This window comes from Propithecus coquereli, unplaced genomic scaffold, assembly GCF_000956105.1.
Source record: "Propithecus coquereli isolate 6110/MARCELLA unplaced genomic scaffold, Pcoq_1.0 Scaffold126, whole genome shotgun sequence".
NCBI classification, from domain to species: domain Eukaryota; kingdom Metazoa; phylum Chordata; class Mammalia; order Primates; family Indriidae; genus Propithecus; species Propithecus coquereli.
Window position 1 is genome coordinate 257,367 of NW_012136747.1, and position 17,174 is coordinate 274,540.

Sequence of the window (17,174 nt, forward strand, 5' to 3'; positions counted from 1 at the left end):
CACGTGAGCAGGCGAGCAGATGGACACGGAAGGCCTTGGGAGCCAAATAATACCAGGTGGGCTTTTGTGGCTGGACACAGGGTGGCAAGTGCATGCCCAGAGAGACTTGTCCTCCTGGGGCCCTGGTGGTGGCCTCCAAGCCCCAAAGGAGTACCTGGGTGGTGTGAGGGCAGAGGGGCCAGTACTCAGGCACGTGGGATGGGCAGGAAGAGGAGCAGACAGAGAGGCTCCAGGGAACAAGCTCTTTCCTCTGCATCCTCTAGGGTGGCGTGAGCCAAAGCAGTGGGGAGTAGGGGGTGAGAGGAGCCGAGTCCCCTTCAGGGGCCATCGCCTGCTACGTGGGCACTAGGGCAGGAGTAAGGTGAGCCTTTGACTGAGGGCTGGGACACCTTTGGACCCACTGTTGGAATGGTTGCTGGGAGGGCGGATCCTGGCTCCGTCATACAAGTTGAGAGACCTGGGCAAGTCTCTTTACCTTTCTGAGCCACGGCATCCTCACCTGTCAGGCGGGGCCACTGGTGGTACCTGGCACTCGGTTGCTGAGAGGTTTAATTAGGGAAGTTTGCAAAGAGCCTGGCATGGGGCCCAGCAAAGAGGAGCTCTGGGTCGGTGGAAGCCCACAGCCTCTTTAGTCGCTCCCATTTTACAGATGGGGCTGCCTCTTGGGATGCTACCTGGGGGTGGCTAGGCTCAGGGTCAGCTGGGGGTCTCCTCTGGGGCAGCTAGTTACTAGTACCTGGCCAGGCCTGGATTTGCCCCAGAGGGTGTAATTTGGGGGGTACAGGGTGGGAGGCAGAGTGCAACATCTCTGTTGAAGCCCACCACATAATGAGAGGCTCTCAGCACACTGCTCCAGGGGCAGATGCTGTTAGCGTGTAATTAGGGGAGCTGGGGGAGCCAGACCAGTGGCCAGACAGACAGACGCACTGCTATTGTCTGAGTATTGGCCCCTGTTCTGATGCAGAGTCCAAATCCTAGAGTGGCCGAGCCCGGGCCCCTCACCAGCATGGTTGGGTTCAGCGAATGTTTCTTGTGCATACACTGGGGGTTAGGCACTGCCTGGGGTGTGGGGGCAAAGAGGTCACTCAGGTATGGGCCCTGCCTCCTTGAGAAGCCGCCCTCTGGTCGGGTGAGGAGGCGATACATAACCAGTTACAATTAGTGTGGTGGATCCTGAGTAAATGGCAGCTCTGGCGTCCTCAGCCCACAACAAGCTTCTGGTGGCCTGTGTTGCAGCCAGAGCTGCCACCATTCTGTCTCGTTCCAGCTCTGTCCCGGATGCAGCCTCTCCCCTCAGTCACTGACCCCTGTGTGCTCAGTGTTCTCACCTGTTGGTGGATGTAATGCAGGCTGAGGGTCCCTTATCCAAAATGCTTGGGACCAGAAGTGTTTCGGATTTTGGATTTTTTTAGATTTGGGAATATTTGCATGTATATAATGAGATATCTTAGGGATAGGACCCAAGTCTAAACACAAAATTCATTCGTTTCATTCATTTGTTTCAGACACATAGCCTGGAGGTAATTTTATACAGTGTTTTAATTTGTGCATAAAACAAAGTTTGTGTTAAGTACTTATGTGTGGAATTTTCCACTTGTAGCATCATGTCAGTGCTCAAAAAGTTTTGGATTTTAGAGCATTTCAGATTTCAAGTTTTTGGTTGAAGGACTCTCAACCTGTACTGTGCCATACCCGCCTCCTGGGGCTGGCGGGAGAGTCAGTGAGGTGACGCGTCTGTGGTGTGTGGACAGCACTTGCTACACAGGTAGTTCTAGGTGAACACGTGCAGCTACCACTGCTGTCATCGTCATCTTTCCCACAGGTCCAGTCCCCACAGCTGCTCCTGCACCTTCCCCGTTGACAGGACTTTTCTGGTACTTTCTTCAGGCCCACTTTGAAGTTGGTGGGAGCCCGTGTTTGTTTTCCCGGCCTGACTTGGACAACTTGCCGAGTCTGGGTCGGGACAGCAGCAGCCTCCGCCTGCCCCCACCCCCAGGGCTCTGGCCTCTTTCTTCGCTCCATAATTTTCTGTTGATGAGGTGAAGGGAAGGAAGATCCCTTCCTCCCAACTTGTGGGGGGAAGGGCAGGACAAGGCAGTTGTTCTTTTCTCCCTGCTCTGCCGTTCCCAGCTTGCCGTCCCTTCCCATGTGTTTAAGGGACATGGATGCAGAAAATGATGTTATTGATGAAGTTGCCATAGCAACGACCCTCAGGACACATTCCAGCTTTGTTGTCCCAGGCTTGGGGCTCCCAGTGTGTTTGTACTTAGGCCCCGCTCCTAAGTACAAACACTGGGCCTGCCACCACTCCCTGCCTTGGATGCATCCGTGAACTTGCTTTGCAGAGGACGGGAGGTGCACACTGGCCGGGGCCAGGCAGGTCCTGCCATTGTTTCTCTCTGTGAACACTCTGGCGGAGCATCCAAGAATGGTAGAGGGCCTTTAGGAAAAATAGGTTCTGGTGGGGAAGGGGCCTGTCAGAGGGTCCAGAGAGGGCAAGGATCTGGGGGTGGGGTCTCTCAGGAGGAAGCGCTGGGCACTTGGGAAGAGAGGGCACATCTTAGGGCACGTCTTTCCCCCACTCTGCCCCAGCCTCCACATGCCTGTCTGTGAGGTAGGCATGGCAGCTCCTGCTTCTCAGGCTTGTTGTGAGGGCCCGAGTCCATATGTCATGCCTTCCAGAAAACTCGGGGAAGAGGCTCTTAAATTTGTCCAATCCAGCTTTCTACCTGTCCCCACAGCCACTATCCTCCCACCAGGCTCCTTTATCCCTTTCAGGGTGACAGCAACACCCTCTCCACTTGTTTCTGATCGGCAGTCCTGCCCCTCGGGGCACCTTCCACACGGCATCCAGAGATCTTTCTGACACATCAATGCACCGCTTCCCTGTTGACAGCCCTCGTGCGGCTCCCTCCTGCCCAGGACAGAGTCCCACAGCAGCCTCATCTGCACCCGCAGCCAGTGCCTCACTCACCCAGGGCAGGGGCTGCACATTTATTGTGCCTCTGGGAGGCAGGTCCTGTGACAATCCACATAGTCCTGTGACTGTAGGCACTAAGGTTCAGAGGTGTAGTCAATTGCCCGAGGTCACCCAGCAAGTGGCAGAGTCCGAATGTGAACCTGGCAATGTGGCAGCAAGGCATCCATCTCCTTACTGCTCCCAGCCCATCCTGGGCACCAAGGAGACACTCGGTCGGAGTTTGCAGAGTGTAATTGGATTTGGACGGGTTGGATCGGATTAGATTCGACCTGGCAGGCAGCCTGGCCTGATGGGCACTGGCCCTCTGAGGAGCAGGATTTCTGGGAACGACTCTCAAATTCTATCTCACTTCCCCCCCAGGAAAGGAGATAACAGGCTTTCTGGGGAACTCGTCTCTGGCTGCCCCCCCATATCTAGGCTGAGGGAGATGTTGTGTGGCTCCCAGGAGCAAACGTGGAACAAGCAGGGAGCCACGGGACAGAGTTTGAGCAAGGGCCCGTTAGCCCCACAGGCTCACAGAAGTCTGCTCTGTGCCTGGGCCAGGGCTGCGCCTATGGGATTGGGGGTGGGCACGTGTAGGCTCGGCCTGCTCTTGAGGAACGTGCAGGCTCACGTCAGGTTGAACAGTCTGCCAACCAGACCCAGCCCCAGTGGGCCTGGCTGGCTGGGAGGAGTTGGGATGGGGCTGGGGGCTGCCTCTGAGGCTTTGGCAGAGGAAGTGGAGTCGCAGACCCATAAAGTCCCAGGACCATTCTCCTGGAACAGCTGCGCTTTGCCAAGACCTCACATGCCCTAGGCTTCACCTCTCCACCTTCAGTCCTCCACGTGGCCCCCATGGCCTTGGCAGTAACCATCCAGCAATACCACCTGCAGGAGGAGGCACATTCCTTCCTATTGGCTCACTGCCCTCAGGATGTCCCTCCTGGGAGAGGGCAGGGAGGGGGTGCCACCCGCTCTGTCCCTGAGGCTCCAAGGCACAGAGGAAGCCACACAGGCTCCGGGGTGGAATGGTGTCCTGTCTCTGCTCCAGCCTGCTGCCCCTGTCCCTGTGCCATTGTGGCTTGGTCTATCAGGTGAGGCACTGGAGTAGGCCATCCTCAGTCCCTGCTAGTCCTGGGGTCTCCTCCACTCCAGCGTGCCTAGCTAAGTGAGGGGGAAGGGACTGACCACACTGACCACAGGACGTCTCAGAGCTGTGAATTTCCTGCATCAGGCGTGCAAAGCACTGTGCTGTGTTTCAGAGAACACACAAGGGATGCCACAATAGCTTTCCAGAATTCTTGTCTTGCCCCCTAAAATAACAGACAGTGGCTTGGTCTGTTCTGAGATATGAGAGGCTTTATTTCTCTCTTCCTTCCTCCTTCCTCCCTCTCTCCTTTTCTACCCTTCCTTCTCTCTTTCTCTACTCGTTCATTGTTTGCTAATTCCTAGCCCTGTGCCAGGCCCTGTGCTGGGTACTCGTGATACAGAAAAGCAAAGCTCAGGCCTCCCCCAGTTACCCATGGCTGGCAGGAGAGAGAGCAGCTTGAGCAGCTGTTCCGATCTAACACAAGCAGAAGGAAGTAGCAGCAAAGTGGAAACACTGTAGTAACAGTCACGCTTTACTGAGAACCTGCCCTGTGCCACACTGGATACAGTTATCTCATTTGAGCTTCACGGCAGTCCTCCGAGGTAAAGATTATCATATCCCCATTACACAGCTGAGAAAACAGAGACCCAGAGAAGGCAGCAGGGCAGCCAGAGGGAGCTCCTGCCCCCAGCCCATCTTTTGAGTGGGACAGTCTTCCTCTGGGTGTCTTGAGTGTGGCGAGCACATGGCTGTGCCACCTTAGCGGCCTGGAGTTGGCCTCTCCTTCTGGTGGCTTTTCATGCGCTCACTAAGCATTGGCTGAGTGTCTGCTGTGTCTAGCCGTGGCTCCAGGCACAGCCAGCAGTGACCAGGACACATCCCCTGCCTGAGGAGTTCACCATCTAATGGGAGAGACCAAGAGCAGGTGTAGATACAGAGCTACCCCATCAGCATGTTTTAAACTGAGGGAAAAGCACAGAGAGCCAAGAGAACCAAGAACAGCAGCTTGGATTGGGGCTGGGTCCTGAGTAGCTCTGGGAAGAGGAAGGCATCAGTTAGGCAGAAGAGGGACCAGTTTCTAAGGCCAAGCCCAGAGGAGGGAGGGTGAGGGAGGACTGTGGAGGAGGCTCTGCCAGGCCTGCTTCTGGCCTCAGCGGGAGGCCCCACTGGCTGCAGAGGGCCTCAGCAGGGCTCAGAGGACCAGCTGGTGAGGGAGTCAGAGACCCAGGCAGTCTGCTCGGGGAACCTCACCCCATTTGGAAAGGCTGGAGGGGTGGCGGCTGCGGTCAGAGGCATCCTGCGGTGCACGGGGCTGAGGCTCCGTTCTGGCTCAGGGCCTTCCAGTGACAGCCACGGAAGGTCAAAAGAGGAGCCAGGTGCTGCGTGCTTTGTTGAGGGGCTGCCCAGAGAGCTGCACGGAGGCAACATCTGAGTTGGCCCTGAATTTTAATAGGCTTTTAAGTTGGGGACAATTAGCAGTAACAGGCACCATATATTAGGCTAATTCTGTGCCGGTTCCGGATTCTGTTCACCAAGGAAATGTTTGCTGCCAGTCAGCCGTCTGGGCTGACTCCAGGGCGGGAGAGCCCAGGCGGGAGCCCGGTGGCCCGGGTTCCAGTTCTGCTGTGTGGTCTGAGACACTCACTGCCCATCTCAGGGGCTCGTTTTCTCCTCCTGAAAGATAGGTGGACGAGATGGGCTGCACGGACCCGCCCAGCCCTGACTTTCTGTGGTTCCACCAGCCACATAGCCTGTCTGCTCACAGCCTGAAGGCCAGTGCTGCCCGGAGTGGAGCTGGCAGGGGAGCTGGATTATCGGCACAGGGGAAGCCACAGTCACCCCCAGGCTGGTCACTTACAGCCATCCTTGGAGTGGTTGCAGGGGTCATTTTGAAATGTGATGGTGAGGCTCTGATGCTCACCCGTCTCGGGGACGCAGCGCCCCGGCAGTACTCACGCTGAGCAGACTCCAGCCCCGGCAGCACAGCCAGGGAGCCTGGCTCACTCCAGCCTGGCTGCTGGTAGAGCTGCAAGGACTCTTGTCTCAGGCAGCCCTCCCCTCACTTTGGAAAATACAGTTTTTAATAAAAATATATTAGTTATGTTAACATGTAATAAGTTTTTAATTTTTAAATAAGTTAATAAACATAAATTCCTCTCCTTTAATTTCTAGTATGGTAAATATTAATAGCTGTAACCCATAAACACATATACCAAAGCTCTTGGGGCTCCTCTATAATTATTACGAACATAAAGAGGTCCTGAAGCCAGTCCCACTAACGATCACCGCCCCATCCCTTGCCTTCCATTGGAGGGACAGTGGGCCTCATGCTGGGGCTGCTGGGCCAGGGGCAGGGTGCAGAACCTGGCCTGGAGCATTGAGTGAGGACTGATCACAGCCCTCAGCTCCACCTCAGGGTCCCCCGCCCCTTCCCCACAGTGGTTCAGAGGACTAAGGTAGAGAGACCTTTGAGATTGGCACACTGCTGACGGGGACTGGGGCTCACCCTTCCCAGCTCTGCAGTTCTGTTGCTTCGTGTCGTGGTGACCCTGGATTACTATAGTCGGTAGTGATGCTAGATTACCCCAAAAATTATCCTTTGCTAGCAAAACAACAACAACATCTTGGCTCATTATTAAAGTCAAGATTCTCCAAAAGAAAGATCACTTGATAGCAAGTCCACGGTGAAGGAAAAAACTGAGTGATCTCTACAGCTCTGTAGTCCAAGGTTGGGGGCTGCGTCAGCTCCTCAGGGACAGATTCATGGCCAGTGATGATTAGCAGGGCTTCTCGTAAATTGTGGTTCTTTGGCTGGGAATGGAAATTCAATCTCCCTTTCTTCATCACACATAAGGCTGAGCTAAACAGGGGCCCTTGGGCTCTTCCCAGCTTACAAAGAATCACAGCTCTGCTTACAGCATTGATCTCCGTGCCACCCATGGGACAGCCCTGGGAAAGTAACGTGGGGTGGTAGTGCTGGGGGTATAGCCCATGAATCAAGAAGCTTCGAGGGGTCGGGTATAGTGGCTCATGCCTGTAATCCTGGCACTCTGGGAGGCTGAGGCAGGAGGATTGCTTGAGCTCAGGAGTTCAAGACCAGACTGAGCAAGAGTGAGACCCTGTCTCCACTAAAAATAGAAAAATGAGCCGGGTGTGGTGGCACATGCCTGTAGTCCCAGATACTTGGGAGGCTGAGGCAGGAGAATCACTTGATCCCAGGACTTTGAGGATGCTGTGAGCTAGGCGGACACCATGGCATTCTAGCCCAGGTGACAGAGCGCAACTCCGTCCCCCCGCCCAAAAAAAGAATCAGCTTCAAGGAATTGGTGGACTTTGAGATGGGCGTAGGAGTTAGTTTATGGAAAACAGGAGAAGGTATCTGGGGAGGATGGAGGAGCAAAGGGGAAAAGGGGGATGGGGCACCTCTGGGGTACCGTCAGCAGGCAGCATGGGATGGATCACAGGCCCAGGGAATGCGTGTGGGGGAGGGGGGTACATGGGGCTGGGAAGAAAGTGGACAGCAGGGAGCCATAGGAGCCATATGAGCAGGGAGGGCAGGCGACCCTGGTCCTTGAGCCCACCCCTGACCTGGACATTAATGATGGTCAGGGAGACTGCTTGGTGGCCACCAGCCCAGGCCACACCCTCACCAGGGCAGGAGTCTCCCAGAAGACCTGACGAGAGACTGAATATGTGTCAGTGGGCCAAGGAAGTCCCTCTACTTAAAGCCGCCCTGAGGCGGGGCTGCCTGGCTAGGGCTCCAGGGAGGAGTTACACTTCCTCCCCCTCTGCAGCCTTCAGAAGTTAGTGTTCCGGAGAGAGATCCAGTCTGTTTGTGCCTGGCACTCTTCCTGTCTGACCACATTCCATTCGCATCCCTCCTCCGGGAGGCAGAGGTCACCATGCCCATTCTGCAGTGGAGGCTCAGAGAAGGGGAGCAGTTGTCTGCAGAGCACACAGCTAGCAAGGAGGCCGGATTCACACCTGCACCTCCCTGACTTCACAACGACCTTTCTAAGAAAGCCATGTGCTAGGGCTGGCTTGTCTCAGCTCGTGGGAGCCAACTGTGCACAATTTCTTCCCAGCTCCGCCTTCAGTGACCTCTCCCTGGTAGCTTGAGACCAGCCATGGTCGGGGTATTTATACCACAGAAACTGGCAAACACCACGGATCAGCCCTCCAGCCCGCAGGTGGTTAAACGGCGATCGGCATGCCACCGTCTGTGCGATTAGTGCGTCAATGCTCTTGGAATTGAGTGAGCGAAAGGGTTGCTCTCTCCACGTGAACGGGGCCCTTCTGTGAGGAGCGGCAGCGTGAGCGTGCTTTACTCATTCAGTCGGTGGTTAGTTGGTTTTACTCTGCGTTAGTCCAGCAATTTGATTTGAAGATATGAGAAAATCAAGGTGAAAGAATGATAAAAATGGCAAAATCCAGTGCAACCAGGAGTAAGGGTGCTGGGCAGAATGCAGGCTTCACTCTTTTGTGTTTGTTTGGTTTTAACTTTAGGCTTTATTTTATCTTTATCGTATCTACCAGGGTGTTTGTGTTTTCAACATATCCTAAGTTGCCGCACACCCATGTTTAAAGTGGACAGGGCTGAGATGGGCTCACCTTGAACAAGAGGCCAGCGTGTCCCTTGGGGAAGGAGGCCCCCCTGTGTGTGCGCAGCTGCTGCGGCATTCGCTTCCTCTCTCCAAGGCCAGCTTCACCCCCGCGTTGGTTTCTTGAGGTGGAGGTGGGAGTCGGGTCACAGCCGGTGTGTTGGCAGACAGCAGCTCTTCCCTTTCATCTGCCTTTGGCCTCTTGATGGACTTGTGACCTGCAACCTCTCACTTGATCCCTAACCTCATAAATTCTGGAAACTCCTCACAAGCCCACTAGGAAGATAAACATCAGCTGGGGTCAATGAAAGAGTCTGAGCTACCCCAGGCAGACAGGGAGGGGAAGTCAGGTCTGCTGGGGTGGGGGTGTCCTAAAACCATGGGTGACTGGGGTGGGGGGGCGCAAACGACTCCAAAACGAAAATAGTTCCACAGACCACGTCTGTAACCTAACCTAGGGCAGGAGCTTCGCCTCCGTGGGTCCCAAGGTGTCATTTACAGTCCAGCTCACAGAGCGAGGCCTGACTCCAGACCCAGGCACCAGGCCCTTGGTTTCTCCCTAAGGGATCTCCATGTGAGCGGCTGATGCACACACACGTGTGTGTGTATGTGTGTATGTACACGTGCGTGTGTACGGTGCATGCAGTGGCAGCCCAAGAGTGCACCATTTGATTGTGACATACCATCTGGCTATCTCTTTTCAGCCTGAAATTTTCTCTCTCCCTCCCTCTCCCTGGTCCCCAACCCCTTTCTTGTCCGTCTCTCTTCCCAGAGGGTATGAACTGCATGAACAAAGACCATGGCTGTGCCCACATCTGCCGGGAGACGCCCAAAGGTGGGGTGGCCTGCGACTGCAGGCCCGGCTTTGACCTTGCCCAAAACCAGAAGGACTGCACACGTAGGTAGATGGAGGCAACTGGGTCAGACATCCCCACGCGCCTCCTGCCTTTGCTTTGTGGAGGGTCTGTCCAGCCTGCTGGACGTTGGCCAGGGAGGGCTGTCAGCTTCACGGGGTGGAGAAAAGGGCAGGGTTTGGGGGAGGCATGAGGGACAGGGGTTATGAACCCCAGGCTTGGGGTCTTCCCTACCAGGCATGACACCACCAATGCTGCCCCAGGAGCTGGGCTGGATCTCGCGCTGGGCCCTGAGCCTGAGCTCTCCAGCAGGAATGGAGGGCTGTGGCACAGAGGCCTACAAGGCCAGGTTTCTCCATAGGCCTGGGAAGCCCTTGGTAATGGGGTAGTACGAAGAAGGACAGGAGTTTGGTTTCGGGGTCCCGTTCTGGCTGTCCTGACCTTATTTCCAGGATCAAAGATCAGAACTTACATTCTGACCCTTGCAAAGCTGACTGCAAATGATGATACCTTGGGAGATTTGGGTTGAATGAAGCCTCTGGCCAAAGGTGCCATTTCAGGACCTGCTTGGAGGTTGCCTGCAGGGCTCCAGTGTAATCCAGCCTCTTAACAGGGTCACCCAGTCCTCCAGAAGGAGTGGGAGCCCGGAAACAAGTAGGACAGTAGCTGAGCACACTCAGCTGATCCACAAATGCTTCAGACCCAACACACTTGCCCAACAGCCACGTAGGGGGATGGCAGGACGTGGCCTCTCCTCGTCGGGCAGCGGGGTACCCGGACTGACGTTGCATCTGCCCTTTGTCTACAGAGAGAGGAGGGGGCTGCTGTGAGCACTTCCCGTGTTTCATACCAAGCCCACTTTCTGATGCAGAAAAGTGTTACGGAGGCATCCAGTTCCAACTCTCAGTAGAGAAAGTGGTCCTCACCTAGCTGTTGAAATGGGAGACGGGCTGACCAGCTGTCATAAATAAAATGACCCTTCTTCCCTCCCTCATTATGTGGAGAAGACCGCTGGCCCTTGTTGGTCCATCCTCCTTAGTCTGCGATTCTCTCAGCTGTCCCCAGCTCTCCTTTGGGCATCTTTGACACCTTTCCAACTCATGCTGTCCTCAAGCAGTTGCCAAGGCCCTGGGACCCACGTGCATCAGACAAGATCTGATTTACCCATTTCCCAAAGTGGAGGTGCTTCCTTTTGCCCCAGCTATGGTCAGAGGGATGGGCCAGCCTTCCTGTGTTCTGGCTCTTTCCTGTGGAATAACAAAGATAAGTAGGTATGCTGTCACCAAGGGCAGGACCAGGTGGGGGCGGCTGCAGCCCTGGGACCCCAGCAAGACGCCCTTTCCTCTATGCCAGATGGATTCCTTTAACTGCAGAGGAACCTCCAGCCAGCTGGCTGCTTTCAGAACAGAAAATGCTAACTTCATTTTCCCCAGTCTTCCCTGTTGCGTGATCCAAGTTTCCTCACAAGAAAGGCCAAGGGCAAGAACACGTGGAGTCAGCAGGCTCCTAGATAGCCAGGACAGTGCACTCCTTCGATCAGGGGACAGGCCACAGGCCAGCGTAGCTGGGACAGCTCACTACCTGATTCCACATTGCCATCTGGACAAGTGCTACAAGGACGGTTTGCTCAGAGAGCATCTCCTGAGGAGCTGGCCTGTTGTGAGAGTTCAGGGACAAGGCAGGGCTCTGTGAGCAGCGAAGACCCCCACCCCCTAGCCTGGCTGCCCTGTCAGAGAAGAGCTAAACCCTTGCCCAGAACATTTGCTGGTTTCCAAAGCAGCAGTCCCACTTCCCCACTGGGTGGCTGGGTATTGCCAAGGTGTGGAGAGCCCAGTGTGGTTTCTGAGGGCCTGAGGCCTCCCACGAAGGGCCTGCACAGGTGGCTGCCCAGCTAGTCCAGCACTGGTCCCTCTGTGTGGTTAAGGAGGCAGTGTTGGTGTGAACTTAACTCTGAACTCTGAGCCTTTCACTCTAATCCTTGAGGTCACTTGTGGTCCAGGAAATTTTGGATTGCAAGTTGGGTTGGGGGCTGATGCCTGACTTAGCCAGCCTTTCTGGACCAAGGTGACCAAATTCTCATCTGTCCAGAGCCCAGGATCCACACCCAGGCCAGAGCAGGCTTTCTCCATCCTTCTCTGTCTTCCTAGAGCTTGGGCTTAGGTATTTCCATGAGAGCTGTAGGCTCTCCAGGTACGGGAAGGCTCGGCCCATGGGGGTCTGTGAGATGCACAAACACCTGTGTGGAAGGAACAAGGGGCCCTGAGTGGAGACCTCCCTCCAGTTGCCTCAGGCAGGCCTGTGTCCTCGTTAGAGGCACTTTTGGGGGACAGCCCATCCCAGAAGCCTCCTGGAGCTTGGGGAGAGCTGTCCGCAGTATTCTCACTGCCTTCTCCCTAGCTCCATCCCTGTGCACTCTGAAATGGGACTCTGCTCAGTCCCAGAAAGGCACAGGACATCCAGCCCAAGTTGGGTTCTGCCTGGGTCTCTCCCTGTCACCTGACATGTGTGCAAAGCTGCAGCCTCCTGGAACCCTTGGCTTCCCTGAGCCTCTTTCTGGCCAGAGAGACAAGCTGCTTCCGAGATGAGCGAATGGGACTTCAGGATGCCGGACTCCTCCCCAGAGTGCTAAGAGAAGAGTCGCTTCTGCAAAAAAGGGGCCAGAGGGCTTTGTGCTTGAAGCCCCAGTTGTGTTTCCAGAAGCATTTTTTAGGTCCTTTAAATTTCACCCTAGAAGTTGAATCCCTCCTTCGGATGGTCATCAGCTCCCTGCAGAAGAGGGGCAGCCCCTTAGAGCCACTGCTTGCTGAGGACAGGATCTGGGCCACTGAGCAGACACTTGTCCCCATCAAGCCATTCTCTTTATATCCTCCTCACCTGCCGTGGAGACTGCACGTGTCCAAGGCTGAAGGGGCCACCGTCACTCACGGCAGTCTTTGTGGAAGGAGGAGCGCCTGAGGAGAGCAGCTGCCCAAGTCAGTTCTGAAATGTTTGGAATCCTTCCCCGGGGAGCTGCCACCAAGTGACTTCCCTCTGGTACCAGCAATGCTAATGGATCAGCCTAATAGAACGTAATTAATTCAAACTCTCAGGGTTTAGAATTTTTGAATCCTCTGACTATAGTTGGTCTGAGATTTATTTTTGCATATTTGATCATCACTAGGATTTCGCCAAGTAAAATAAAGAGTATAGACAGAACTCTGGACAAATGGGCAGGGTGTCCAGGAGCACACCGTGTGCTGAGGCCCTGGTGGACCCTTTATGTACAGGGGACAGGCGTGCAGTCTCACTCGCATAACAGAGCAGGGGCGCTGAGAACCCCTCCCAGAGGGACCTTGGATCACCTCGTCCTCGTCCAGCAATCTCTCTCATCCTGGAAACTGATAATGGGTTTTCTTTTAAATAAACTGGAATTTGTAATTTTTTCTACTTCAGACTGACTCCTTTCTGTTCAGCCCCCTTTTCAGCCAGGCCAGGTTGCTGGTGTTGTGGACGCCTTGAGATTCTGGGCTGAGGGGCACTAGATCCTCCAGGCCACAGGCATCACAAACTATGCCACGTGTTTTTATCTGGGCCATTTTCAAAACCGCACCTCGGATGATATTAATTTGCATAAGTCTGTTTGGACATTACCAAGCTCCAGGAGGATTAGGGCTTTTTGGGGATGGAGTTTGAGATGGCCACTGGGACTTGGCCATCACCAGGCCATCAGCTCTGTCGTCTGGGGCTGTGGTCACAGGGTGCTGCTGCCTGTCTTGGTTCTCCCTTCCTCCGGGTGGACATTTGGGGACATCCTTCCACATACCCCAAGACATAGGCAGAGGAAAGAAAGCTCTGCAGGAACTAAGGAAATGAGTGTCACCTCTAGCCATCGGCCTGCCATCTCCCCTCCTCTGACAACTTGCTGAGTTTGTCCTGGTATTAATAGACATTTGCCCCATTGAGAGAGGCAATTGTAAAGTGTCTTGCGACCTAGGAAGGATAAAGGTGTCTAGCTTGTCCCTTTCTTCAGCTACTACTGTCTGAGTGCCTCAGCTGTGTGCCCATTCTGTTCAAAGCCCACACAACCCCAAATTTATTCTCTGTCCCCCCAGTTCAGCTGTAGGAAGTTAGCAGTCCCAGGGAAGACCCTGGAGGGGTGAAGTGCAGGGAGATGGGCATCTGGTGCCTGGCAGGCCTCCGTGGTCCTGCCCACTGACCATCTTTGGCCTCTCTTTCCCCATAGCCTAAAAGACACAACCAACACCGACAAACTAATTGTTTTTATTGTTCTGTTTACACACACGTGTGTACACTTTGGGCCTAACTAGTAACCTGTAACTATGGAAACGGAGGCTGCCAGCACAGCTGCGAGGACACGGACACGGGCCCCATGTGTGGCTGCCACCAGAAGTATGCCCTCCACTCAGACGGTCGGACGTGCATCGGTAAGTAGGTGCCTCTGCCGCACACCACCCTTGCGTCACCCCACCCCACGCGGGGTGCACCACGCGGCCTGAAGCCTGCCAGCACTCTCCAAGTCCCAGTTTCTCAGAAGGAAGCATAAAGGAAAGAGGAGGAGGAAGGCCCATGGGGATGATGGAGATGGCAGGCGTCCCCGAAGGAAGCCCAGGGCCGTGCCCCCCCTGCCTTGTGTTCCCTGGTGACACCTGCCTTGGGCCTCCCTAACAGGGTTTTCTGCTGGTCCTCATCCTCAAAGTGAGGGGTGGTCCCAGACAGATGTTCTGTGGGGAGAAGGAAGGTGTGTGTACCTGAGAAGGGCGTCTTCTCTTCCTGAAGCACAAGGGTTTCCTCCCCTGATGCGGAAGCACACAGCCAGATCCGTGTAAGCTGCCTGACTGCTACCGTTAGTCATGTGAGCTGCCCGCCTACTGCAGTCTGGAAAACCAAGAGGTTTTTCTCAGAACTTTGCCTTAAGTCATTATTGTCCAAAAGTCCAGGGCAGATGGGTGGCGTGAATCCCGTGTGGGGTCGGGTGTTTTATTCCAAGGAACCAGCCTCTCTCAGAACTTCTCTCCCTCTTGAAGTCCACGCTTCCCAGCATCGCCCTGCCCCGTTTACTCATCTGCCACGTGAGTCTCGCTCACCTCCTTCCTCCTGGTCCATATTTCCAAAGGGAAGCTTGAATATTTGTGATTATTTCCTGCCGTAATCGCTAGTAGGCTCTTTTCTCACACTCAGAAGTAACAGCAGATTTTTTATCTGAGAAAGAGGAATTGCAAAGTTGGCACCCGAGTTCACCCTCGTCTTTGTCTTCAGTGTTAGCAAACTTTAGAAACCCCACACAGATCAGTTATCACATTTATTATTTATTTTTAAAAGGCCCCATTTCTCATTGTAAACTCGGAAGGTATTTCTTGAGGGGCCTTCGGGTAACAGAGAGGGTCGGTAAGCAGGCAGAAGCACGAGGAGCAGAGCTGGCTTCCGCCCTGTCCCCTGGGACTCTGCTCCGTGCATCTCGGGGAGCTGGGCCCTGGGCCGGTGGGGGCACCAGGCCATCACCTTTGTCGTCTGGGGCTGTGGTCACAGGGTGCTGCTGCCTGCGGTGGTTCTCCCTTCCTCTGTGTGGTCTCTTCTTTCAGACAACCATTTTTTTTTTATTTCATTTTTATCTCATTCTTCCTGCTTTTCTGGTGATGGTCCCTGATTGCCTGTCTTGTCTGATAACTGACGTCCATTAATTATTTTCAGAGCCAAAAGCCAAACCAAACCAACCAAATAATCAAAAAAAAAAAAAATTAAAAGTCAAACCCGGTCTCAGACCAGTGTCTCTATTGCAGCCTGATCCCATCTAGAACCTCCTCCCCTCCAGCCTCTTTCCCTCTGCTGTCCTGCCTGGGGGCTCTCCCGGGCCATGCTGGCCTCTCCGCTGTCTCCTCTGCTCCGGGTCTCCCCCAGGGTTTGCCATCTCCAGTGGAGCCGACTCTGCGGCCGCTGGACCCGTGCAAACAGCTGCCGGGCCAGACACACACCCAGCCTTTGTCTAACACATCTTGTCTTTGTCCACCTGACTCATCCTTTCTGATTTTTTTAGTTTTTAATGTCTGCTGCATGTGAAGGTCCCTGCTTGAATCCGCTTTCTAAAGTAACTCCCAAGCCCCTCTTCCCTCCCCTGTCATTAGAAAACATCTTCCATGCCAGCTCCTACTGCCATTGCTCCACTCCTGCCAGGATGAGCGCCTTTCATCTGACTTTGCTCACTGTTCATTGGTCCCCCCGTGGGAACATCTCCCGACCGAGCAAAGAAACTCAAGCCCGCTAACCTTGCACACCGCCCCACAGGAAGCGTCTTGGCACAGCCAGCACGCTCCCTGGCCCTCCCGGGCCTTTGCTCTTCTGCACGCTCCTAAAATGACTGACCCCTCTCCGCAGCCCCTTGTCGGGCACCTGGATGTTTAGCTCTAGTCCTCTATAGACAAGCAGGCAACCAGCGCTGCCCCAATCGATCCCGCAGCTTCTCTGTGTCTGTGCGATCGGGTCCGTTGTGTGTGTATGTGTGTTCCTCCGTGTGTTTTGTTCTTAATTTTGCACAAGTGGTTGGCACACTTCACGTCCTTGTGACAGGGCATCTGCTGTCCCAGGCACATCCATCACCGGACCTCGCGGCCCTGTCCCTGTCCCCTCGTCCTGTGCCTCGTCCTGCGCCTGCCTCTCCAGCCTGAGCAGGGCCTGTGATCACCTATCTCTGTGAGCACCGCAGTGGTGCTGTCTGCGTCCATGGCCCTCTGCCTGAGCCACTGCCGCCTCTGTTTGCTCGTGGGCCCTGAGTCCCATCTGTGCCCCAGGGCATTTTGTGGTCATTCCTCCTTTTCTGCACAACCCCCGCCCTCGCCCTTGCTGCCTCTCGCTTTGCCATGAACATACCCACTGGAGGTTCCTGGGATTAGCCCTCGGCGCGGACGCCGCGCTGGCCCGGCATGCTGCGTTGGCTTTGTGTGCGCCACGCCGAGAGGCTGACTGTCTTGGGCCGCGGGAAGTGGGCTCTCATTAACCACCGGCTCCGTGTTTGTCCCTTACTTGTGTTTTAGAGAAGGATGAGGCTGCAATTGAGCGCTCTCAGTTCAATGCCACGTCAGTAGCTGATGTGGACAAGCGGGTGAAACGGCGGCTACTCATGGGTAACACTTTTCTTCCACTTCCTTTGTCGTACTTGCACTTTGTGTGTGTGTGTGTGTGTGTGTGTGTGTGTGTGTGTGCGCGTGCGCATGTGCGTGTCTTGGGCATGTGCTGGTGTGTGGGTGTGAGCATGTGTGTGCTGGCGTGCATCTGTGTGTGGTGGGGTGTGCCCACATGTGTGCAGTCACGCGTGTCTGTGTGTGAGTGTGGGGGGCTCCACTCCAGGTGTGACCTCACCTTTTCCTTTTTAAAGTTCGTACCCTCCATCAAGCGCATGTGTTCTTTGTGTCTGCCGGCCTGTGCCTATGAGGAGACTGGCGGTAAAGCTCCCCTACTTGCAGGAAGCACCCACACTTGCAGCAGGACCCCAGCATCCACAGAGCAGCACTGAGGCTCAGCCACAGAGGAGGGCGCTCAAGTAGAAGGGGGTCCTTACGCGTCTCCCCCCTAGGAGGGAAGCCACCATCCAGGGCCTCTGGTACCTCACAAGGGAAAAGCCACCTATTTCTCAGGTGCCGCTCAGAGTGTCTTGGGAGGCTACTGGCAGGGTTGATCCA

General features: G+C 55.0%; 1 protein-coding gene across 1 annotated transcript in view; it reads left to right on the top strand.

Annotated features, from left to right (window-relative positions):
- The window catches only part of SCUBE1 (signal peptide, CUB domain, EGF-like 1), a 124,506-nt gene that overhangs the window by 58,675 nt on the left and 48,657 nt on the right, over nucleotides 1-17,174 (top strand). The window contains exons 5-6 of the mRNA XM_012638017.1: nucleotides 9,423-9,548; nucleotides 13,812-13,928. Of these exons, the coding sequence (XP_012493471.1) occupies nucleotides 9,423-9,548; nucleotides 13,812-13,928 (243 nt within the window). The remainder of the gene's footprint in view (nucleotides 1-9,422; nucleotides 9,549-13,811; nucleotides 13,929-17,174) is intronic.